Source organism: Hesperophylax consimilis, chromosome 13, assembly GCF_061612785.1.
Source record: "Hesperophylax consimilis isolate HC1 chromosome 13, BYU_Hcon_1.0, whole genome shotgun sequence".
NCBI classification, from domain to species: Eukaryota; Metazoa; Arthropoda; class Insecta; order Trichoptera; family Limnephilidae; genus Hesperophylax; species Hesperophylax consimilis.
The window spans coordinates 16051652-16078179 of NC_142848.1; the positions used below are offsets into that span (position 1 = coordinate 16051652).

Consider the following 26528-nt stretch of genomic DNA (forward strand, 5'->3'; position numbering starts at 1 on the left):
AGCCTTGCTCCATGATTCTTCTTTAGCCCTATAATTGGCTAAATCAACAAGAACATTTGCACTATCAACAGTCTCCATATGACTTGCTACTTGGTCAATGAATTCAAGTGCTTCAAGTTGCTGTGCGTGGCTTAGCAGATGTCCTTGGGAACCTGGATCTAGTAGGGCAGCAGCCAGATGTATCGGAGCAATAGCAAATTCTTTGCGCTGCGCCGCCTTTTCCAGTACTTGCTTCTCTTCGGAATGTGACAGTAGAGACGCTGGAAGAGTTTTACTTAGACTGCTCTCAATATCCTCAAAAGCATACAATGCTTTGTGTGTTAGTGGATCGTCTCCCTCTAGCTGTGTAATCCAGGAAACGATCGGTAGCAGAACATCGGCTAATGATGTCACTCTTGTCCAGTAAACATCATCGTCCAACAGGCTGTTCTTCATATCACGAGGTAAAGATGAGGCAGCTTCGTTTATTGCAAATGTTTTCAGGCTTACTTTACATGCTAACACTCAATAAAGCATCCAAGAGAAGTGTAGAAACCATTTTATTAAAAATAAAATAAATTCCCCATTTTCGGGAATTTATTTCAGGTCGGGGAATATTCCCGGGTCTACATCACTAGGCACATTACGACAACTCGCCAGAAGGTTCGAGCCTATCGCCTATGCGTTAACACAGCGCGACCGAAACTTCCCGGAAGACCCAGACTGAGCGAGTGGCTTCGATTTAGTTACAATTCCACCTACCTGCTGTCGCCGCCGGCTGTATAGTATAAATAAGCCCGATGAAGCGAGCAGTCAGTATTCAGTCTCTGTCACCGCCGGCCACGTTCAATCACGCTACGAAAATTTGACCCAGTTTCGCCCGCATTCCATAGTATTGTAAAAATAGTAAACGCGTAAATATTGCGACTGTAAAATCGATTTTTGATTTATCAATAAACGCTGTATCAGAGTTGAAGAGATATTTTATTTGTACACCAAGATAACCACAGCAGTATTGGCGAGAAATCAATAAACAAACGATTCTGGCTGTCACCGAGAGAACCAGAATCCCACTTTACGAAAACTTCGAAAAAATGTTCATTTGAAGGTAAGGAAAAATTTAATGCCGTTAAGTAGAACGGGAATTGCCTTCCAGGGCAAATTATTAATTTGCTGTTTTCTAACTCCAAAAGTATCCATTTAGATCCTGTACTCTTCCAACTCTTTATTAATGACATAAAATCCTGCTTCAACAATGTTCAATATATACTCTTTGCTGATAACATTAAAATTTTCAAAGAAATTACCCATATTAATGATTGCCAAGAGCTTCAATCAAATTTAAATGAATTGTATTATTGGTGTGTAACTAACAATTTATTTCTAACTATGTATTAACAAATGTAAATAAATAACTTTGTGTCGAAACAATTCTCCAATACTTTTTAACTATGCGGTAGTTTGCCATATACAACTAAAATATTTTAATTAGAGACCTCGGAGATGTATTTGATGAATAAATAGATTTTGTACACCCCATAAATTACATTACAAACATTAGGATTTTTGCTGAGAGCCATTAACAACTGTAATTCATTTCACTGAAAGAACTGAAGGACTAAACTGCAGTTCTTTTTTTATTATCAATAATGACCTTCAAACTTAAATACCTGCATATATTTTTTAATTATCATAGTTAGTTTTAATAATTAAAATAATTTTAATAGTTTTAATTTTTCGGGTCTCCAAAAAACAGATTGAATATTTTTCAACCAGCGCTGTACTTTGTATGGGAGTCAAGACTTTTTTTATTTTTAAGACTACGAAAATTATTTTAATTATTGATTATTATTACCTGCTTGTAAATGGACAAAAAGTCTGTTATGCACAAACAAACATTAAGAAAGAGGTGTAAGGAAAATATATGAAATGGTTGAAGAAATTGGGAACGCAAGGAAGACACGGCACGATCAAATAAATCAAAAACTGAGCAAGCAAACAGAGATAGTAGTAACCATAGACATATGAATATTAGTAGACCTGCCCTAAGTGATTAAAAGCGTATTATCCCCACTCCCCATACCGGTTCCATTGGAGCCGGCTGTGCTCGCGTATGGCCTCAAGTGAAATTTGAAAACGTGACGTCATCATTCTTGTGCGAACTATGGTCGAGGCATCATCGGTTCATTTTACGAAATAACACGGCAAAATGTTGACCTAATGCTATGAAAACTTGTAAAAATAGATGTGAAAAAGAGAATAAACCCAATTGTCGTATTACATTCCATATATAAGCATTATTTTACTTTATTTTAAGCATATTCACATTGTATAATATGGATCAGTTGTAGAAACATGTCTGGACGCGAAACACAAAGCTGGTTGGTTGCTGGGAAGTAAATTATGAACATTTATAAAAGTGTCTTAACTAAATACTTAAACGAAATATTCGACTCTGAAAAGAGAACCGAATTTTTTTGCCGAATTTGGACTTCGCAAATTTGTTCATAACGTGGCGAGTAATTTGCGCTCCCATGTAAAAATGTCTATTCATTCGAAAGCAGATTTTACTTTTAAGAAGTAAATGGTGATATTATAATGCGAGATGCCTATTTACTGTCAGATTGATTTATTGACGAATCACAGTCAGCTTCACCCCCTTCGTTCTTCAACAGTTGATTTTACCCCTCGCCATTATCTTCTCGTCTATTAATTCCTATGTCTGTGGTAGTAACAAATACTTATTACAATACAGTAATGTTATTTCCACATTAAAAATGCCCCCAATTTTCAGGTACATGAGAATTCACAACCCCCAAACAAGACCAACAAGGAAGACTTAATGCTTTATCTCCGCACTGGAATGAGACACGGAGTCGAATAAAAGTCCATATAATGTAGTTGTTTAGTAGTAACAATGTGGTTTGCAGTAGTGAACGGTAGAAAAAGTCGGGGATGTCCGGTGAAGACTTAAGGCATTATCTCTGCACTGGAATGAGAGTTGAATTGAGTCGTGTAATTTCTATACCCGCTATATCAACTTTCATTGATTTGGAGAAAACCGCAAAAAACTGTCACATCTCTAGCGTACATAAGTAAATGCATTACAATTTTTTATATAATGAATTGGAGTAATAAAATTTCGAAAAGCATTTATTTTTCTATATATGTCTAGCAATAATTAAGTAATTTCGATAAATAAAATGGATATAGCTGATTTTGATACTCACTTCGTGATTTTGAAAGTCAACTGAGCCGACATGGCGGGTTTAGAAACTCAACTCAAACGAGTAGATCATTTTGACACACGAGCGTGGCGTCAGAGCGTCGGCCATATTGTATTTTGGCAAAATAACTGCTTGCGATTCGTTGAATCCGATATAGCGGGTTTTGATAGTAACTTTCTGTATGATATAGCGGATTTGGTTTCTCACTCGCAGTTTTAACATGGTTTTTGGTCGCGATAAGGAGGGTTTTGAAACTCAATTTTAGGCTCCTCTTGTTGCTCGCAAAAATGTGAACAAGATGTCATACTCAGATCATTTTGTCAAAAAATCGGATATAGCGGGTATAGAAATTATAGGATTCAATTATAGTCGATATTATATAGTTTTTTTTAACAGTAAAAATGTGGATTTCATAATATTAAGTGAAGTGAATGGTAGAAAAGACAGCAATCAAATTATTATTTGTGGTAAAATGAGATGTAAGTGATGAACGAAGAAAGAAGTGTGAGGAAAATGTATAACTTGGAAGTGAATGGTTGAAGAAATCGAGGACGTCCGAGGAATACATGGCACGATCAAATGAACCAGTTGACAGGTACACCAGAATTCACAACCTCAAAACTTTACCAACGACGCTGGGTACACTTCATCTAGTAAATAAATCTTCCGCTTAAAATGATGGTAGTGGGGCCATGTCAAGAGTCAGAATAACAGAATAGTTATTTGGTTTTCAGATGCTGTCGGCAACGGCTCTGTATTTCATGGTGCACCGAATTGGCATCAAGTACTGCATCCTTATTTCCGTGGGCTTTATGGCTTTCCTGATGGCCTTCCTGAGCACTGTGGCATGCTTCGACAGCAAGCACACACCGGCCATGTCTCCTGGCCCCCGCGTCTGCAATGTGATGCCTATTTACGGCTCCATCGGAATGCTGCCGATGCTCCATGATGAGGAACCCAAATTTCAAGCTGTTGAAACTATAGGTAAAATAATCATCAATCATTCTTCTATTGAAATACATACGAGGCGTCCAGTACCAATTTCTGCTATTTGTTGATTTAGACCAAAGTGACATTAGGGTGGATTACTTATTATTCGAGGGACCTCGATTTTGATATTATTTTGCACTGAAAACCGCATTTTGTTACTGCAATTCTTATTTAAAAATCAGTACATTTTCCAAATATACCGTATGCATTCCTTTTTTCCATTCCCACAGACGTTGGGCCCACATGATGCAAATGTAGAGATGCTTCTGCACTACTGAGCATCTGTTAATAGGCAGTGAACATCAACAGAATAAGGTTCCCACAGACGTTGGGCCCACATGATGCAAATGTAGAGATGCTTCTGCACTACTGAGCATCTGTTAATAGGCAGTGAACATCAACAGAATAAGGTTCCCACAGACGTTGGGCCCACATGATGCAAATGTAGAGATGCTTCTGCACTACTGAGCATCTGTTAATAGGCAGTGAACATCAACAGAATAAGGTTCCCACAGACGTTGGGCCCACATGATGCAAATGTAGAGATGATTCTGCACTACTGAGCATCTGTTAATAGGCAGTGAACCTCAACAGAATAAGGTTCCCACAGACGTTGGGCCCACATGATGCAAATGTAGAGATGCTTCTGCACTACTGAGCATCTGTTAATAGGCGGTGACCATCAACAGAATAAGGTGCTCCCACATTCGTTGGGCCCACATGATGTGGAGCCTTAAAGACACAACTATGTGTGATTGTGGTGCGTCTGCGCTGCTGAGCTTCTGCATAGCATGTTAATAGGTGGTGACCATCAACACAATAATGTGCTCCCACAGTCCTACGTCCACTTGATGCTTATGTTACTGCAATTCTTATTTAAAAATCAGTACATTTTCCAAATATACCGTATGCATTCCTTTTTGCAAGCAAAATCCATTATTTCAGTGATTTTTTCCAAAAACCGTTTTATTCCATATAAAATATGATCATATGCAGATCCAGTTCGAAAACCCCGTGTATGCACCATCGCTGAAGAAAACCTCAAAGGTCCATATTTTTAATTTTTCCATAAAGTTTTTATTTTGTTTTCAGGTCCATGCAACAGCAGTTCTTGTTAAAAATTAATAAAAAAATTGTCAAAATTGTAGTTTTACAAAAAATTAATTACTGTCAACAGAAGTTTTTTTGTAAACTGCAAATATTCTATTATAAACTATTATGTATTATATTTTCAGAAGGTTCTATTCGCCCACCGTTCCCGTTACTGCCCACTCCCGTGGCACTGATAGACCGCACGTACCGTCGCCATGAGAATCCCTTAAACTGCCCCCTGGACGACTTGTTGCCCCCGTCCACGCTGATCCTGAGTCTGCGGATAGTGGGCGTGTGCATCGTCCTGTTGTACGAGTTCTTCCACACCTTTGGCTTCGGCTCCCTGGGCTGGCTGCTGGTCTGCGAGATGTTCCCAACAGCGTGGAGGGCCCGGGGCCTCTGCATATCCGTTGGACTGTACTTCGTCATAGATCTGATTGTGCAGATGACGTTTTTGAAAATGCCACGTGAGTATTTAAAGTTTTTTTTTTTACCTAAGACTATATTAGTTCATGACTAAACAGAACATTGAGGAAAATTAATAAAGAAATTTAACCTAACCTATTATTTTATCATATTCTTTTTTGTCACTGTTCTTCTATTTTTTGATGGCTCTTAATTAGTTATACAACAGTACCGGAGCTGAGAGGACGGACTTTTATTGAACATAATTTATTGTTAATTAATGATTTTAACGCTTGAATAGAATAATAAGGAAGAACCTTCTATTTCCAGTATTTTTTATTTCTTTTTACAAATGTCGATTTCACAGTTAAAATAATTTTCAAAGTTTGCAGTTTTCAAAGCCTGCTAAGATATATAATAAATAAATGTCAGTTCTACCCAATTGGGATTTGGATTAGTTGTTAGCACGGTTGATTCCAGTCCCAGGGGAGGAAGGTTCAATCCTCAGTCAAACAAACAAAAAATAAATATACATATTTTATTATAGTAAATAATGTATTATAGTAAAAAAACTTTTCTGGATTGATTTTTTCATTTTGTTTTGTGACTGCCGACTATAGACAGCAGTTGTAAATCTGAAGTGTTACCGGGCAAAAATGCTGATTCAATATCGGAGAATAGTGGAAAGTTGCTTTTTATAGAGCATGCTTATCATCTTGATATGAATTGTATGTAATTTAAATACATAGCTCCTTAATCGGTAAATACTAGAATAGAGGGTTGCTTGGTTAATGCTTTGTTTTATTTTTCAGTACATCTCTACGGCATGCTGCTGATGTTCAGTGTGTTAAGCGTGTTTACTTTTATAATATTCTACTTCACACTGCCCAACACCAGATGCAAGACTCTCACCCAAATTCAGACTAAAATATATCAAAGGTATGTTGAGTTTCATTAATCTCACAATTGAGCTAAGTCTTCATAATTTGTGTGTTCAATAAGACATTTCAATAAATAAATAGTTGTTAGCCAACACATAGACAATACCATACTGCATAAAGTGACATTTATATTTTTGTCTTTAACCCAGTAGAGGTAATATCCGAAGGCAAAATTAATGTATAAAGTCGATACTGCAATTGCAGTGCTTAGTGGGTTAATAAACACTTTACCAGATTTGGATTGGGTATTCCGTGATGTTTCCTGGTTGGACAATGTGAGTTCCCAACAAGGTGAGTCATTAGCGCTGTGTACATACAGGCAAATCTGGGTTTATTCAACCTCATAGCATTATCTATAATTATTGGTGCTTTTCACCCCCTTTCAACTGTAGGTGTCTCCTGAGACGGCAGTATCCTACTAATATCAATACACTAAGTAATGGCTCTCTAGCTCTCCCAGAAAGTTTTTATTCCTATTGAGTAGTTGCCTTGTTTGTTTGAGGTTTAGAAGTTCCAGGTGCCTTCTCCCATTCCTTGATGTAATGTAAGTTACAATGCAATGAATTACTTTCCAGGCAAGGGGAGACAGTGTGGCAGGTAATGAAGGCCCTGTGCAAGTGCGAGAACAAGGAGGAGGCCGGCCAGGCGCACATTTGAGATGAGGCCACCCTGTGCTACGTTGGCATGGCAACGGACCACGGGGGTATTGCACCCTACCACGGGACGCACGATTAAACTCATCCATCTTTCTTTTGAATCATCGCTTATCACCACTGTAAAGAGGGATTATTATTATATCTCTCATCACTGCGCCATATGAAAGAGAATTTATTTACATTATAATTTTTTGCTTTGTTCTTTTTTATCATGCTGATTATGATTATATCATTAATCTTTCTTTGGTATCGCTCACAGCTCTGGTATGTGAAAGAGGAAATTCTGGTCCTCCATCAACAGAATAAGGTGCTCCCACAGAAGATGGGCCCACACGTTGCACATGTGGTGCCTTAAAGACATGATTGTGGTGTGTCTGCACTACTGAGCATCTGTTAATAGGCAGTGAACATCAACAGAATAAGGTTCCCACAGACGTTGGGCCCACATGATGCAAATGTAGAGATGCTTCTGCACTACTGAGCATCTGTTAATAGGCAGTGAACATCAACAGAATAAGGTTCCCACAGATGTTGGGCCCACATGATGCAAATGTAGAGATGCTTCTGAACTACTGAGCATCTGTTAATAGGCAGTGAACATCAACAGAATAAGGTTCCCACAGATGTTGGGCCCACATGATGCAAATGTAGAGATGCTTCTGCACTACTGAGCATCTGTTAATAGGCAGTGAACATCAACAGAATAAGGTTCCCACAGATGTTGGGCCCACATGATGCAAATGTAGAGATGCTTCTGCACTACTGAGCATCTGTTAATAGGCGGTGACCATCAACAGAATAAGGTGCTCCCACATTCGTTGGGCCCACATGATGTGGAGCCTTAAAGACACAACTATGTGTGATTGTGGTGCGTCTGCGCTGCTGAGCTTCTGCATAGCATGTTAATAGGTGGTGACCATTAACACAATAATGTGCTCCCACAGTCCTACGTCCACTTGATGCTTATGTTATAATTAGTTGAATAAAATTTAGGGTCAATTTATTATTCAAGTTCCTTCTGTGAAACAACTGGCCCATAATATAATGACATATTAACTTGAATAGAACTTAAATATAAATTATGAATGTGGAACAACTGGCCCTTGTTTACCTGGAGGGGTGTGGGGTGGGGAGTACAATTGAAAAATATCTTTAAAACGGAAGAGTGACTCAAACAATTTAGGAAAACTAGTGCTACAGATATTTTTCATCAAACTGAACTGAATACGGTGTAACTGAATAATTTAGTGGTTGCTAACCAAGCAAAACCATGACAAATTGATCTGGGAGTCTCCTTGATACCGAATTCTTGACATCCAAATATTAAGTATTCGACAATTTGTATTAACTTATTTTTCACAGGACTGGAAAAGCAAAACTTATATGGGAATCTTATATCAGATGTGCCAGCAGACAGACTTAAATTAAAACATAATTTATTGTAATAATGAAGTTTGTGCATCAATTTGCATACATAATTATTATCGATACTGTCAAAAGGTTTCGTTTTAAAATCATCGAGATTTTTACATCTGTCATTTGTCATGAACCTACTTTTTCAAGCATTAAGTTTATTATTTGCTTTAATTAAAAAGTCATCTAATTTTATATAGACATCGTTGTTTTATACGAAACAATCTTATTTTAGTTTGAATGTATTCTTTACGCTTTCTTAAATTTAAAGCTTAAGTTTTTCGTAGTTACATAATCGCATTTATTATCGTACTGGCACTGAATTTATGTGTAGAAAATAGATCTGTAGAAATATAGACATTATTTGTCATAGAATTCTAGAGTGATTTAATTAGGAAATCTAGTTATTTAGGAATATTCACAAAGAGTTTTCATTGAATTGCGATGAAGCGGAAACGTTAATTTTCAGAAATTTATCCTGATTATGCCAAGAAATTGTTGATTTCCCCAGGAATCGATGGTAGCCAATTTCAGGACATTTTATTTTCGAAACTTTGTTTTTTAATTTATATTCTATAGGAAATATTTTATCTTATTATAAAAATACTAATTTGTTATTATATTTCATTAAATACTTTGCATTTATTTTTCAACATAATTTTTTACATGTGAAAATTGTATGATTAATTATATGTATAATTTAATTATTTTAAAATATGTACTGATCAAATTTGAATTTACATTTGTTACATTCCTACTATTTATTGTGATATTTTAAATATTATAACTATAACATTTATTGTGTTGTTCTTTTCATATTCACTACACATTCCACGGCTTTTTAATATTTAACATCACATTATATCAATGACTTAGTCGAGCCGTGGATGCAAATCCCGTTACATCAGTATTGACTTAGTCGAGCGGTAGATATGGAACCTTTTATATCACGAGTGACTTAGTCAAGCTGTGGATGCGAATCCTGTTATATCACAATTGACTTAGTCGAGCCGTAAATGCGAACCTCTTTATATCACGAGTGACTTCGCCGAGCTGTAGATGCAGAACCTGTTATAACAGAGTGATTTAGTCAAGCCGTGGATGCAGATTCTGTTAGAGCTTGGCAAACTAAAGAATGCGCTTTGCTCTTCATGTACTGCGCAGCTTTGCCGGAGTTACTTAGAATCTGTCGGGAATCCAGAATGATGATTGGTGATTTTTCCAGTTGACGCCGCCTCCTACCAAATTTGGTTTCTGCTCATCAACTATGTATTAGGCGCATTCTCTTGTTCGCCAAACTCTATGTACAGTGTGACTGGTAAGTGCTAAATAACCTTTCAACATTTGATGGAGAATACTAAGGCCGTTAAAAATTGAATATCATGACTTTTTTTAACCAGAGCCAGTGAGAGTATGGCATCCCAAACTGGTAATGGGAGGGAAAAGGAGATGGGAAGAAGGTGTGGAAATATCTGGTCACCAAACATGGCTAAATCCATTTCAAGTAATGTTTTGGTTCTGAATGGTGGTCTTTCACCAGGCCTTTCATAGTGAGAGTATCTAAGATATGTAACCAGCAATGGCAAATATTTCATGGACATGTGACTTCCCTATTCATTTTAGAATCTATTAAACTAACAACTTTTTAGCTAATTGGTCAACCAGGCCTCTATAAAACATTTACACCACGAGAGCTCAAACTAAGGGGAAAAAATTGATAAAAACAAATTTCTAGTTTAAAGGTCAAACTGTATTGCTGCGCTGCACTGCATGGCGCATCGCATCTACAAGAAATAATCTGTTTACTGTTAAAATCCCACCAGAGCGACGCTTCATCGTGCAGCTTTGCGCGACGCAACAGAATTGCCTCCAGGAGAATATTTTGTCTCGCAGCAACGCAATATGAGCAAGGGGTCAAATTAAAAAAATTCAAAAAAGTTCAATAAACTCAAACGGTGGGACTTTTACTAAACATGATATGTATTCAATTTTCGGTATGGTCTTGGGGTCCCCCATTCACAGTTGAAAGGTTATCCACCACTGACCGGATACCCTGTATATCATAAAGGTGAATTGTGGAAAGTAGTGAATACCTAGAAAAAGCAGTATCCATTACATATTTATTAATCAAAAGTTTATTGATTAGTCTTCATATACCTATTTTAATAATAAAAAAATTATTTTAACCAGTATTTTTATGGGATTTCTGCAGTTATATTGTATGTACATACATACTGGAATATTATGAGGACAAAGTCAAACAATGTTGTCTACAAATAATTCGAGGACTTAAAGTCAAAAAACGGTATCCACAAAAGGATGTATCAATAATTTTTGTGCTTTTTGTGAATAACGTTATTTGATAAAATAAAATACTTTTTGTTTTAAAACCACGAGTTTTTAATAATTTTTAGAACTGACCGGTTTTACTTTACTCAAGCATCTTCAGGGTACCAATTATTACTAGACAAGAAGTACAAAGTGTGAGCTTATATACAAAAAAAAAATTGAGAGAGACAACATGATATAAATATAACGGTAACCGGATAAATCATCACATCTTTAAAAAGTTATATTAAGTCATGGAAAGTGATAAAACATAAACTTTATTAACTGGGTTATGTAGGTTAAAAAAAAAAATTTCATCGTTCCTAATGACTATCTCACTTTTTAAAAGTGTGTTGAATTGTCACTGTGTTGAGTTATCATGGAACCAAATATAACAAACACAGAGAAATCATACAATACATTTACGCTACTTGTCTAGTAATAATTTGTACCCTGAAGATGCTTGAGTAAAGCGAAACAGGTCGGTTCTAAAATTTATTAAAAACTCGTGGTTTTAAAACAAAAAGTATTTTATTTTATTAAATATGTCAAACCACAAAGTGATTTCTTTCTACAATAACATTATTTGACTTTAAGCCCTCAATTAATGAAAAAAATATTGTTTTAACCTCCTGAAAACGGCCAATATTATCCAAAGTATACTAAAGCCATATGAAATCATTACATTTTTAAATAAAAAAGGATTGCAATGACTCTTTATTTACTTTGGTGTTTTCCTGAGAATAACGAATCTGTAAAACTATTCTGTCCTGCAGAAACTAGTTACAGTTTCCTTCAAATGAACATTACAGTTGGCCGCAGTCTGGGGCTTAATATGTCAAAACACTTGGTAGTGTCAATTATTAGTATTATATGTATGTAAGGATTAAAAGTATATGGTGGCTTTAATAAAAGATGTTTTAGTTTCATTGCATGTATTTGTAAAAAAAAACATCCGGAAGACATTGAATAAATAAAGTAATCGAAATACAATCTGGAAAAATATTTTTTTAAATAACTGTTTGTAAGCATCACTTTATTGTTGGTTGAAACCAAATGTTGCGCAATGATGATGATAATCTAAAAATAACTGCCGGTTATGGATGAGTGAGAGTCGCCAACAATTGAAAACTGAATACATTTTTTTTTTTTTAGGCTATGTCTTCAGTGCTGAAATATGTATGTACTATATTTGTACATCCAGCATATTATTTATCTCTTGTATGTTCGAAAACCAGATGAATTTTTTGCCCCGTAGACCACTTGCCAAATATTTTTTTTTCCGTATTGAATTTTCCTAAAACTATTAACGTCCCATGTGATAATCATTTATTTTTTTCGTAAAAAGATCCCTTCCCTTGCCTGCCCTACAACCGGGTGGCGATATAGTTCCTCTGTTTTTGCATTGTGCAGACAGGGGTGCCCTTGTGAGATATTACACCAAATGAAAATGGAGCAGGATAAGCAACGGGAATTTATTTCTGTAGCTAGCCCTACAGAACTGCCCCTTAAGTTCTTTGTTAGCGCTTATTCCGATCAGTTCTTCTTGTCATATGATATCCGATTCTTCAACATTCCATTTCCACAGTCAAAATGTCCTCAAACTTAGTTTTGAAGTCTGTGTGAAGTACATCTAAATGTTGAACGTCATTATTACCCTGGACGTTTTTCAAAAACAAGTTGGGGAACTAGGAAAATTCGCGGCTTCCAATGTGCAATGTTTTGGTTCAATATATTAATTCTGACGAGAAAAGGAACGTAGACTCTATTTATATACCTCAATAAACAACTTTACGATATATAAACATACAAATATCAAATAAGTAATTTCTCAGTCTATTATTAGTATAACGTAAACTGTGTTATTTGTGTTAGGTGTATTGTGTCATTTACGGAGCTCCTAAATATTGAGTTGAGGTAAATGGGGGTCCGCTCGTATGTACCCCCAAATTTATTTCTCGCTGACATGGACCCCCAGCAAGCCGATATAGGTCCATATAGACCGCTTTGGGAACCTCTGGTTTAAACCATAGAATAAAGAAGAACACAAGAAATGTGACGTGGGCGTGTTTCGTGATCCAACGGTCTGTCTGATCGGACCATAAATTTCAAATACAGAGATTCGTTTCATCATGATTATGAAATTTTCATTTCGGTTAGCCTATTCTAAATGGGGTAGAACCAAAAGGTACTAAATCAGTGGCGACATTGATTTCTATTAACATCTTCACGGAATGCATTTCTAGTGTGTATCATCTATTCAGTGGTTTCAACTAATAAAAGTGGTGCTTACTAACAGTTTTAAATTTATATTATAGTACAGGCAAATCATTTTAAAGAGGACGCGTTTGAACATGTTTTTGATTACCAATAGTATCAAAAGTTTTTCGAACTAGGTTGGAACACTCTCCCGCCGTCCCCTCTTACCCCGAAAATAAGATTCTGGGTGCATAGCAAAGTTTATCGATTCCATTTAACTTTAGACTCATGATTGAATTCTGCAAGGTTCTTTAGCTTCCTTCATTCTTCAGCTTCCCAACAAAAACAATTTTTTAATCCATCCAGAACACAAATACACAAGCAAGGTTCTCTTAAAAATGATTTACCTGTATTTACATAAATTAATATGTATTATATATTTTGCTATCAATTTGATATAAACATGTAAAGTTAATTTTGGCTAGGTAAATTCTAAAATAAAATTGAGAATATTTAAAATATATTCTATACAGGGTGTCCGGAAACTCGTAGTACAAGCGGGAAACTGGTGAATCTACATCACATTTGGAGTCGATTTTGTAGTATACTTTTTTTTTATTTGAGCTTTCGTTATCGAGTAAATCGAATTTGAAGTTGATTTTTATTTTTTTATTTTTATTTTTTTTTTAATCAAATTCTTATAAATTATTACTGAAGATCAAAGTACCCAACTAATTAAAACTATTTGAAAGTAAAACAAATGAAGAAACTCGGATTTGAAGCATTATTTTGAAATCACCCTTCATTTAACCCGGTGTAATCATAAAATATTTCTGCTCTGCAGGGTTAAAACATCTGTTATTCAACCCTAAACACCAGAAAAAACTTTAGCCCTAAAATAGCCGAAAAATATTTTTTTTTGGTTTTTTTTTTTTTTTTTTTGAAAATGCTCAAATCAAAAAACTTTATGTTTTTTTGGGTTCCCCATGTGGTGTAGATTCTCCAGTTTCCCGCTTGTACTACGAGTTTCCGGACACCGTGTATATGTTGAGAATAATGTCAATTTTGAGATTTGCTGTAAATCACAACATATAATGGTGCTGCCAGACGCAAAGCTCACATCAAAAGTTAATGTACAGCGCATCATCTTTTCTACCGACACACGACGTTATCAAATATTTCTTCCTATGGTAGGAGAGGGGGTCAGTTGAATTCGAGAGCGGCCGAGGAACATAATTTCATCTGTCAAAGTGACAACTTTACTTACTGACAGCTTGAGCACGTTTTCGAAATGGATGATACTTGTCGCCTATTGCTGGATCTGTTGGACAGCTCATCCTCAGATGATGATGCCGCCAACTATATAATTATAAATGCTATTTATAAACTTTTTAGATTTTAAACAATCTGCGCGTAAATAGCGCATTTTCACATAACCTCTCCGTCGAATCAGGAAATTCGCAGTTCGCACGCCGATCGACGAAAGCGACATATAATAGATTATTGTAAAATAAGCTCAAGTCAAAGTCAAAGGGCGAAAATTTGTTTACTTCAAATTCAAATATTGATTATATTTATATTTTAAATATATGTTAAGTATGTTTGCCAAATAAAGTTTTTTTTTTATGTTTCTAAATTTACTAGCACACATGACGATATGAGCTAACATAATAAATAAGAAATGCATTATTAGGCTGCTTATGTCATGGCTGTCAAAGGGAACACGGAACTTAGTCGGTAGCTCCGCAATTAAAATGACCCCCTCTCCTTTTTACGGCGGAGAGAAGGACGCATAACTTTTCAAATATCGCGTCGGGAGCGGTTACGTAAAATAAATTCGGTTAGCGAAGTTCAGAACCACACTTATAGCGCGTTATCTTTTTACGTGTGTCGGGTCTGTATGGGATTGTATGGCGAGCGCTATTGTGCTTTATATTATCTGTTGATGTGAGCTTTGCGTGTGGCAGCACCATAATGTAGGTATGTTTATATCTTTAAATCATTTTCCTACAATGGTGTATGGCAGCAATATGTTATTTTTAGTAAAATTAACCATTTAAATTTTTACCCTATATTGGCACACATGAACATAAAATATTTATAAAAAATATATTTTTTAAATGGAGTAAACAACCATTTTTATTGCTTGGTTAAATGAAGTCTAAATAATATTTAACATCAATATAAAATGCAAAAAAGCAAATCTATGGACACAAAATATTTACAATCAGAAACAATTACAAAATGTCTAAGGACGGGTTGTTTCGGAGAATCTGAACAATTCATCAAATTTCAACGTTCATTTTCAAGTTCTGTTTTTATTTCAGTTTTGTCAAGCAACTAGCCTACAATGATATAAAAACAGAACTTGAATAAGTCTTTCACAGAACCCGAAAATGAACGTTGAAATTTGATGAATTGTTCAAATTCTCCGAAACAACCCGTCCTAAGAAGATTTCTTCTAGTTTTCCTGTGTTATGTATTTACCAACTATATATATGTAAAAGCATAATGTGATGACGTGACTCAATAACTTTTCATTTATAAAATAATAGGAAAGAATTTTGCATAGAAGTCATTTCTTATAGTCGTCCCAAAGAGAGGTTGTACATACGTGATTGACTATTGTCCTCTTCCTTCTCATACGTCTTGTATGAAAACGAAAAAGACGGAAGATACTAGAATGACAACGTCACGTACAACCTCCCTCTGCGCATACTACAGTTCATAAATTATATTGATGTGTACTTTCAGATCTTTATGTTTTCTTTCTCTAAACTCCATACAAACAACGGGGTTAATTTTAGCCAAAAATATCTGTAATCAACATAATGCTAAGTGCATTATTATAATACTTGCATAAATAAATGCATTCTTAACTAACTAGGTTTAAGTAGTGTTGTAAGCAACTTATTAATCACAGTTCATTATTACATCAAAACTTATTAAAATGTTGAATGTACAATAAAAATATCAGAAAATAGACACGTTTCTTAATTCACATATTCGTTTAAATTTTTTTTAATCCAACTGTTCATTTTGGGCGGACTTAGAACTTGTTCAAGGAAAATAGTTCGCTTTTCTTTGAGATTGGCACTACCCTGTTCACTATGTATTGGCAGGTCACAGGGCGTTAAGGACAACACAACCTCCTGGCGGGGGGGTAGGGGGCACATGCCCCTCTCCAGGGCGGGGGGGGTGAGGTTCTCCTTGTCCTTGCTCACTTTAGCTTCCTGGTTCACAAACACTATATTGGCATTGTTCTTTAAACAACTTCGACTAGATGTAATGTCCAACTCGTGGGTCAACGACCTAACGCTCTCCAAACTTTGAAACAGCATTTCCTCGTCGGAATGTTTATTGGGCTTCGGTTCAAACTTTTCTCTAAGTAATGAAAATTTTCTCCTCGGTCGATTACCATTATTTCGTTTAGCATTTGGACGAGTTTCAATGGTGGTTTTTGGCATGGCTATGTCACTTTGGCAATCTCTATCTAATAGAGACTGTAAAGACGAACTGATGCCTAAATTAGATACATCCTCTGTTGAAGCGATATTACATTTTTTCGTAGTATCCTTGACTAACTGAGACCTAAAAGATACTTCCTCATAGCAATTGTGCTGAAATTCAATAGGCAATTTGGTGATGGGTTCATCTCTGGCCATTTTGACTTTGGGCGACTGCCTGAAGGGGTCTTTCTTTTGGAAATGCACTCTGGCTCCGTTACTCTTCTTATGACTATTACTTTTCCCTACCTTCTGCCTATCGTCTATATTCCTAAAATGTTTATTGCCTACATCACAGTCATTCTTTAATTTAAATTCACATGTTTTTTTAGGAGATTTTTCAGTTTTTATAGCAACTCTCACAGGGTTATCCGTTGGTGGAAATTTTCTACAATCCTCCTTCACATAGTCCAGCTTTTTGGGATACAAGTTCTGATCACCTTGATCCCTCGTACATCCTTCATTTCGAGATTCTTCTTTCCAAAGAACTTTTCTCAGATTGTTCATAGTGGCTTTCCGGAAAGTATCAGTATAATTTTTTTCAGTTTCACTCTCGAAGTTAGGACACGGAGATTCCCAGACAGCCCGATGATACACATTCCTGGGGGAATCTGTAATAGTGTCATTCCTTATTTCATCAATGGTTGCGACCAGTGCACTTTCAGAATTGTGTCTCTGCCTCCTTGGCATGGTGCTGCCACCATCTATTATTTCATCCAATTCTTCCAGAATGGGTTCTAGCGGAGTGGATATTGGGAATATTCCCTCATTCTGGTCCACGTACGGCTTGGCTATGAACACGGAAGATTCAGGCTCCTTGTGGTATTCGGGAGTCTTCATAAGTTGGCAGCGGCTGTCTTCGCACTTGGCAAGTTCGTAGGCTATGGTGCTGATGTAGTTGTGGTGAGGAGGGGGGGGAGCGGGGCGGCGCTGAGAGGGCGGAGGGGGCGGGGGGGCTGGTGGAGGAGAGCCTCCCATATCGGAGCAGCCTCGCCAGGAGCGCAGTCCCCAAGCCTCCCTGGCGATGTTCACTGCACAAATATTCTCATAGTCGTGTGCAGACAGTACTTCACTAGGAGTTTCTAGATCCCTGCCGACTGAGGAACTGAGTTCTGATTCTAAATCTTGATCATCCTTCACCCCTCCTTTGCTGTACAGATCTTTCAATATCTCCAGAGCTATCTTTTGAATATTACGAATATCTGCATCTTGGTGGACATTTTTAATATTCTTCAAGGTGCTCAAACACAGCTTTTGCACAATATTCTCGTTGAACTCATTAATATCCGAACTATTTATATCACTAAAACTAAGATCTAGGTCTAAATTTAAAGAATCACTAGAAGTTTTGCCGTCGTTGCCGAGATCATCTTCCGAGCCGTCACTCACCGATCTGAGGGTTTCCGTGGGTTGGTCACGGTGAGAGTTCATGCGCTCCATATCGTCCTTGAGCTGCCCGGAAGAACAAATTCCTCGGCGCTTTTGGGCGGTCATATCCATGGCCTCATTCCCCTCGGGAATATCTTTCAAACAACTTTGATCTTGTTCCATTTTTGTAAACTTGACACCAAGTTCTGTCGTGGAACAAATTCCTCTTCTTTTGTTTTTGATGGAAGTATTGGAATCGTTTGAATTATCACATTTTATTCTGTTGCCAGTTTCATTTTCAAATTGGAAGGATACATTTAAGTTGCCTATTTTATCAGGATGGATTCTACTGTTTTTCTCAGGAGTATTGGCGACCGAGTAGAATTCTATTCCTGTGACATCCGTGGCATCAGCGTTGTCGATAGGAGCAGAAGCGAAGGTAGGGCTCCCGGCACGAGCTATCCAGTGATCGAGTAGTAACTTCTTGTCGGTGCATTCAGTGTCCGATTGAGGGGAATTTTCTGCACACTGTGGGGACTCTTCACACCTATAAATTCAATTTAACACTAATTATAAATAGTCTATGATGGAAGATGCATACAATAGACTTAATATGTAATGTCGTTGATGGATATATTGATTAACAAATCTGTTTGTCTGTAGCAGCAAAAATAACTCTCTGCTTTTCTTTCCGGAATCTCTAGATATAACACATCATTTCCATCCTAAGCTATGGAGATAAATATTATATATGAATAATATGGTAGAATTACTTTCTTTCCGGAATTTCTAGGCATAACACATCATTTCAATCCTGAGCTAAGGGGATATATGAATAATAAGATAGAATTACTTTCTTTCCGGAATTTCTAGGTATAACACATGAATTCCATCCTGAGCAACGGGGATATGTGAATAATATGGTAGAATTACTTTCTTTCCGGAATTTCTAGGTATAACACATCATTTTCATCCTGAGCACAGGGATATATGAATAATATGGTAGAATTACTTGGTAGTATTTTCTGAGGCATCATGCCAGGCTGACTTCAGGGACCTCAGGGTGACATTGGCCAGTGGGTCAGCGCTACTTTCGGCAGTCTTGATGTGGGCCCCGATGGGTTGGGGGCTTTGCGCCTGCTCGGTGCCCTGCTCCTTGTCGCTCCACCACCTGATGGGACCCGCCGGATGTAGCCAGCGGTAGTAAATCAACATGCTGCTTAGTCCTGAAACATGATTAATAACTGATAAAAATAAACTTTTATATTTTCTGAATACCAGGCCTGCGATTCTGGAGTTAAACGATCAATCGTTTTCGTATGCGCCGTCTTCGAGTGAAAAACTACTAGTCGCCGCGACTAACTTTTTCGAATGTTTCAATTTTACGTATTCTTGAGCGTCGAACGGTCGAAGTTGGTAGAAGAGATGATTATATTGGCACCCCTGTGAATATTGTCTATGTTCCTGATGTTTTTGGGATTTCTATGGTGTGACTGTCAAACAGACAACAGTTATTCGTTATTCAAAACAGAAATGGCCCCGGGACATATTACAAATTGCCAAAAGCAACTCTTAATTAAGCTTGTAAGCTCCGATAAAGACTTAGTAAGTGGTAAATTTTCACCCACTTTTACATTTGCGGAATCCGCGCGGTAAAACAAAAATTGACAGCTAGACTAGATTTCGACAGCCAATTCCATAGAAACGCCAACAACCTACCACTCGCTGCCCTGTTTCTACTGGTTGCACCCAGTAGATGTTGTGTGGAATGACTTTTGACGTTTGGCGTCAAAGTATGTACCTTCGACCAATTTCGGGAATAGCAACGACGACCAACGTACGTACTTTCGACGGCGATTACGAGCGCCCTCGATTCAGGAATAGGGCCCCTGATGATGAAATTGGTGGGCAGTGAAGTAGTAGAACTTGGCAAACTAAAGAATGCGCATGGCCCTTAGTGTAAGCAGCTTTGGGAATTCAGAATGACTCCGCTTCTTACCTAAACGTGTTTCTGCGCATCATTCTCTTGTTTGGCAGACTACCTCATCCCACAACAAGAAGATGCTCTTAGTATTGCCCTGGTGATAGATAATCATTTAACTGAAACTTATCTGAATAAATAAGAACAGTAAAACGTCATGTATCGTTTTTGAAGGGACTTGTTGAAAAAACGATGAATGCGGGAAATAGAAACAAAACATTATGAAGCTTAAATGTTTAATATTGTATTTAACTGAATGTGTGATAATTATAAAATATTTATTTTATCTATATTTTTGGTAACCTTAAATTGTAGTATTTAATTATTGAAGATGAAATTAGCAATTTTATTTTTAAAGAAAAGTTGAAACAAAAAAATCGGAAAAAGATACGGTGGCGTCGGTTGACGACGACTTGAACCGAGGACCTTCACCTTTCCGGGGCACTGCTCTACCAACCGAGTTAATGGGACCCTATATCCTTGATTCATATTTAATTGTATCATACTTTGAATAAGAGCTACCAACATTATCTTCATTTTCTCATGCACATTTCTTCTTGAAGAGTGGGCACTTTTTTCACTGGACTGTTTTTTTTGAAATGGTCAAAACCTAGAGAAGTAAAAATATCGCTCACGCTCACTACGGCTGTGTATGAATATTTGACAATAACTAGACCAATACCAAGAGCGGCCGCCTCCGGCAGAACCAACTACATATATCATTATCTCCATCTCTTTTGAATGAGCTGCTCATTGTTTATGGTACTGTTACCTAGCATTTAACTACGAAATATGGTTTAAATGTATGTTTGTATTTTAAAAACAAGTAAAATATGTACAAAAAACCGCAGGATTCAAACAATGAATGCGGTAAAACGATGCATACAGGAATGATCGATGTGATCTGTTTGTGAAAGTTTTGTATGACATAAATTCGAGAGTGGAAGAAATAAATGATAAATGCGGAAAAACGATCATTCGAGGAACAATCGATCGAGATTTCACTGTACTTTCCTCTTCCATTTTTCCTAACCGCTCCCCACACACTTGTTAGTGTTAACTGTGTAAACCCCTGCTTTCATTATAGAAGACTTGCCAAAAGCAACATTCTAAGTTTCCAATACAGTACTGCAAACTAATTCCATTCTTAGCAAAGTTCTTTGATTCATTTTTTCCACAATTAAAAAGGGTTCCATGATAACTAAAGACACCTTTAAAAATGTGATATAGTCAATAAAAGTGATGAAAAAACTAACCTAGTTATTGTTTCAAAACTTTTTAAAGGTGTGTTAAATTGTCAGTTTGATGAGTTATCTGGTCACCAGTAGAAAGAACCACCGAGCACACTAAAACATGGTATGTGTTATCTTTTCAACAGCCAGCAACATGGTAGACATACAATAAAGCTACCAAGACACGTTAGGAACAAAAAAAAAATTGTAACAGTTGGACTACTATAGTCTGCAAAATTACAAAATTAAGTGTATTCTATGATCAAATCTTGTATCAGTTAGCTACCCATTTAAAATCTTGTATAAGTTACAGCAGCATTTATGTAATGATGTTACATATTAAAGATGTAGTATGAATTAAGATGGTGGAATAATAGTCGATATGACTGGATTAAACCCATGTATTTAGAATCACAGATGGTAATGAAAACGGACAGTGGACAATCGAACAGTCTTTCCTATCTCGCTCTTTCATTTAATTGTCATTATAATTAAATAGTACTTTCAGTTTGTTGTACATCAAAATCACGCATCACGGCAATGATCGAGGGCGATAAAAAAAAGTATTTACCTAACTGCCGCACTTTTTATAGGCACTGATTATGGAAATTACACTTCGTTTCAACTAAATTACCACAAGAACGAAATATTTACTTCGGGAGAGATAATAAAAGACGCATTAAGAACCATTCAAAATTTCCCTCAGAAAATGATCACTTTGCTGCCATTTTCGATTTTTTTTGCATGGATTGACGTTTGTGAAAGTTTCATTTCAATCTAAAAAATTTCTTAATTAACCAAAATTAAAAACCTAATAAACCTATTTTGGGCATGTAAATAGCCATTTCTTGAAGTAATTGTTGAAATAATGTGTAATTTCCATAATCTGTGACTAAAAGGGCGGCAGTTGGGTAAATAATTACCAAAGAGGTTTTGTTTACCCAGAAAAGTCCCACTGATGATGATAGAGGAGGTAATGATGACGAGATCCCTGTTCATGGCACCAGGGTGGAGGAACAGGAAGAGAAGCAGGCAGATGAAGTTCTGCGACACCATGACGGCATAGAAGGCGATCATGCGGTAACGGGCCTGTCCCTCTCGCAGGTTGAAGAAGCAGAAGCAGTAGATGACGCCTACCACACAGTTGTAGAACACCTCTTCCAGGCGCGACGGGCAGAAGTCCGTCTTCTGCTGGATTACCCACATTGTCATCACCAGCCAATGGACGCCTGGAAAATATTGAAAACATTATTTAATATAAAGTGGAAGCATACTGCTGTAATAATATACTGTTAGTTCTGTGAAGATTAGACCTCGCGTCCAAAAAAGTAGGTTTCTAATTTTATTTTATTCAATAAATCAAAAATTAACTCTGAAATCATAAGATTTGTAGGTAGGTACTTAAAAACCTAAGTACTTAATTATGAACCATATATTTTGTTTTACATTTTTCTATTTCAAATAAGAAATTACTAAGGAATGACTAACTTAATGACAATTCATTATAAATTTCTTAGGGCAGGTAAGTACCATAATCTTGAAAAAATATGAATTAGACAGTCCAAATACACACCAGGATTTCACATTTGAAAATATAATCTTTACTGAACCATTAAAACTACCACCATCTTGAAACGGAAAGGCGAAACAAATTTACCGAGAGACAAAATGCAAAACAGTCAACTAAAACAGGACTTTGCTAGGCTCAGTCAAATATACTCCGAGTATCAGAGTGATTGACCGCCATCAGAATTGAAATTTTGCTTGAAATTATGCTGATTTTTTCTTTGTTGGCAATATAATTAGTATTACAATTCTCCTCCCCTGTCCGTGTTTCTCATAATATTAATTTATTTTTCTTTTGAGATCCTTAATAATTGTATACTGTATTATAACATATAAATTGCTAGATACCATATTATGTAGTGTACAATGCACCATGCCAATGTATTGTGAACATTTAAAAAAATTAAAATATTTAGATTGCTAACCTAACAGAGTGAATATCCAGTGCTGAAAGGCCACAGCGAACATGAGAAGGGCGGCAAGGCGGGCCGCCAGCATGGCCCCCCGCCACGTAGCCTGCAGCGCCAGGGATAGCGGGCGGCCGGCGCGGCAGGAGGCCCCGCACGCCCCGGCCCGTGACCGCCTCAGCGAGTGCACGTAGCTCACCACGGCCCACGAGAGAGAGCACAAAGATGCCACAGCCGATAAACCTGCAAGAAATATTTTTTTTCAATACGTTGTAAAAAACACTTGATTATCAAAAACTCAATTTGGTATAAATGTTAGTTGGCCACTTGTCGCTCTTAACTGATTAGATGTGAATACTCCGTGACACAAACTGTTGATTCCTTTCTGCAACAAAACTAGCAAAAAAGTTTTGTCATCATATGGAAAATCCTATAATAGTCAGTTTATTTTAATAGATAATAATAAATGTTTTACTATCTTCCTTTTTTGTAACAAGAAAAGATACTGATATCCTCACCGGGATCTCCTGTACTAAGGATTTAATTTATACATTTAAATTTAAATAGTACGAATAATATGAAGTAGTTTTAAATATATTATATAGTGCTTTTTTCTAAAAGAATTAAAAAAACATTGAGTAGTGAGTGATTTCTGTCTTGGTTTTAGCAAGCTTGGCTAAACATTAAATGCACCATTTAATCTACACATTATCCATTGGCGGATATCCACATTTTGCATATGAAATTTCATTAAAACACATACATTGCATCAGCGTTTCAGTTTTAAAGGTTAAAGTAATTATTAAAGAAGAATCTAGTTTCACCAGTGAAGAAGTGCCAATCTCTCATGACCACCATGATGTAGAGCTGCAGGATGAGCTGCGGGGCCGCCTCCAAGAAAGACTCAAAGAGGTGCAGCATACAGATGTCACTTTGCTGCAGGTATAGCCTCTGCACATCGTGGGCGGACTTGGATTCCCTGGCCTCAAACCCAGTCTTCAGCACAATGGTATACCTGGAATTTAATAATCGCCTCATAGTTAACTTCTTTAAACTCTTGATAATAAATGTATAATAGTCAGATAAGAAAGTACTACAGAGGCATTTATAAAATATGAAGTCAGTTTACGAAAGACTTATTCAGATGTATGACAAAATATCAAGTCTGTTTAATAAACACCACAGAACAGTTTATGTATAAGGAAATAAGTAAATAAATAAACTAAGTCAGTTTGGGAAATACCACAGATACAAGAGCAAATATCAAGTCAGTGTAGAAAGACTGCAGTATAGTTTATGCCCAAGGATTTAATGTTCGTACCTGTGCAAGACTCCAACGAGAAAGACATGAGTGATCCAGTGCCATAGTGAGACAGCTTCATCCATCAAATGCCATCTCATGGAAAATAGCTGAATTAATATGGCAGGCACCAGGATCAAAAGAAATGTCCCAAGAGACCAATAAAAGTGTTCCTTCCTCCAATAGTCTGCTACTAAAATTATATCTGCGACGAAAATAACAAATAAAGTTGTAAATTGCACTGAATGATGAGGTAAGTTTGATTAAAAGTGACCTCATGCCAAATTTATAACGCGAGGAAAGTAAACTTTGCAAATTCAAAACTTATAAACAAAAGTAAGTTCACCTGTTGTGAGATCAGCAAGAAAGGTTCCCATGGAAAAAAATACACAAAACATATCGAAATTCGTAAAAGTTTTGAATTCATTGTTTGTACGGTATTCTTTGCGGTTTTCCGGGATATCCAATACATCGTTGTTCCCAGGCGGCCTTCTCTCGGCCATTTTCGGCGATCCAAATCTAATAATCACCACAGCACATTTTTCATATAAGAAAACGGAGAGATGTAGAAGTACTCAAAGAAAAGTAAAAGAAAACGACCCAGCAAACAAATACCTGTAGAAATTTTAAATAGCTACCTGCCATGTACCTGCCTAATTTAAATACCGAGATAAATATTATTTACAAAAACAATACACAAGGATATTGTCTATGGAAATGTATATATCCCAATTTTTATACTTCTCCGCTTTTGGTGAAATATTTATTTAAAAACTTTTGTTACTAATTTTTCAACCTTAATTATGAAAACCTTTTTTCTAGCCACAATAATTCAATCTCCAAAATTACACAAATGAAAATAGCTTCTTTTAGCTGATATATACATTTTAAAGCAATTCGTGCATTACGTAAAGGCCCGAATGAATAACGATTTGTTCCCACTCGAATACATTTTTAAATACATCTATTTGAATTTAGATTTTGTTTTCTTGAATGGATTAAAAAATAAATTAATTAATGAAATAGAAACTTGAAAGTGGAAATTAACCCACTTCCCGCCATCCGATCAACATCAAACTCGGCATCTACACTCGTTGTCGATGCATTCTATCAACTTTTTGTGGCACTCACGCACACACACGCGCGCACGCATACATTTATCTTGATTTGGGTGACATTGTAAAGAATTACAGCAGTTAATATACGAAATAAATCTCAGTACCATCTAATAAGGATGATAGCGCGGTTCATTCATTTTCAAATTCACGGACCGCCACTGTAACTTGGTTACAAATATTCGTAATGATCTGATCTTTTCCTTGAAGTGTTTTATTCAAATTTGATACTTGTATTATTTACGATAAAGAACAAATCTTGCAACCGTACTGGATTAGCAAACCACGTATGTTTGGTTACTAAAAAATGACACATTTCTTGTCGGTATAGTCAGAATAGGAAACGTCATTGATTTAAGCCTCGAGGTTTAATTAAATTGATATTTTTTAATAATAAAGTAATCGATTCGGTACCGACTGAGCCAGTGTGACGACGGAAAAATAGACAATGGATAAATCCCCAGCGTGCCTCAAAATTCATGGACCTAAAAAGCCTCGGACGCAGCAATTCGAGAACAATTTAAAGCCACGGGTGAGGGGGAAGATGTTTGAAAAATGTCAAAACCTACTTAAAATTATTAATGCCGTGTCTCATTTTTTGTCTCATTAAATACCCCTGAAAAATCATAAGCCGTCATAAGTGCGTTTAACAACACAAAAATAAAATAATAATTAGTCATTGAAGAAGAAGATAATACTAATTAATCTTAAAGAAACATGATCATGATACATTGATGGGCATAACCTTCAAAATAAGATGTTCGAAAATAATAATAGTTCATTATGCATCACTTTGCGGACGAATGGGTGTAAAAATTAGTCA

The 26528-nt window shown here is 36.4% G+C and overlaps 2 protein-coding genes across 2 annotated transcripts in view; one reads left to right on the plus strand and one right to left on the minus strand.

Moving 5' to 3' along the window:
- The window catches only part of LOC149418497 (solute carrier family 2, facilitated glucose transporter member 10-like), a 25812-nt gene extending 12829 nt beyond the window's left edge, over window positions 1-12983 (plus strand). Inside the window, exons 5-8 of the mRNA XM_089638818.1 lie at window positions 3941-4190; window positions 5432-5755; window positions 6506-6632; window positions 7210-12983. Coding sequence (XP_089494944.1) covers window positions 3941-4190; window positions 5432-5755; window positions 6506-6632; window positions 7210-7291 — 783 coding nt within the window. The 3' untranslated portion in view covers window positions 7292-12983. The remainder of the gene's footprint in view (window positions 1-3940; window positions 4191-5431; window positions 5756-6505; window positions 6633-7209) is intronic.
- On the minus strand, window positions 12975-25238 carry LOC149418498 (uncharacterized). Its single transcript, XM_089638817.1, has 7 exons — window positions 24937-25238; window positions 24612-24795; window positions 24115-24305; window positions 23309-23533; window positions 22259-22546; window positions 19117-19330; window positions 12975-18651 (listed from the first exon to the last, which is right to left on the minus strand). Exons 1-7 carry the CDS (start codon window positions 25091-25093, stop codon window positions 16224-16226), a joined length of 3687 nt encoding a protein of 1228 aa, XP_089494943.1. The 5' UTR covers window positions 25094-25238; the 3' UTR covers window positions 12975-16223.
- Window positions 25239-26528: the final 1290 nt, after the last annotated feature.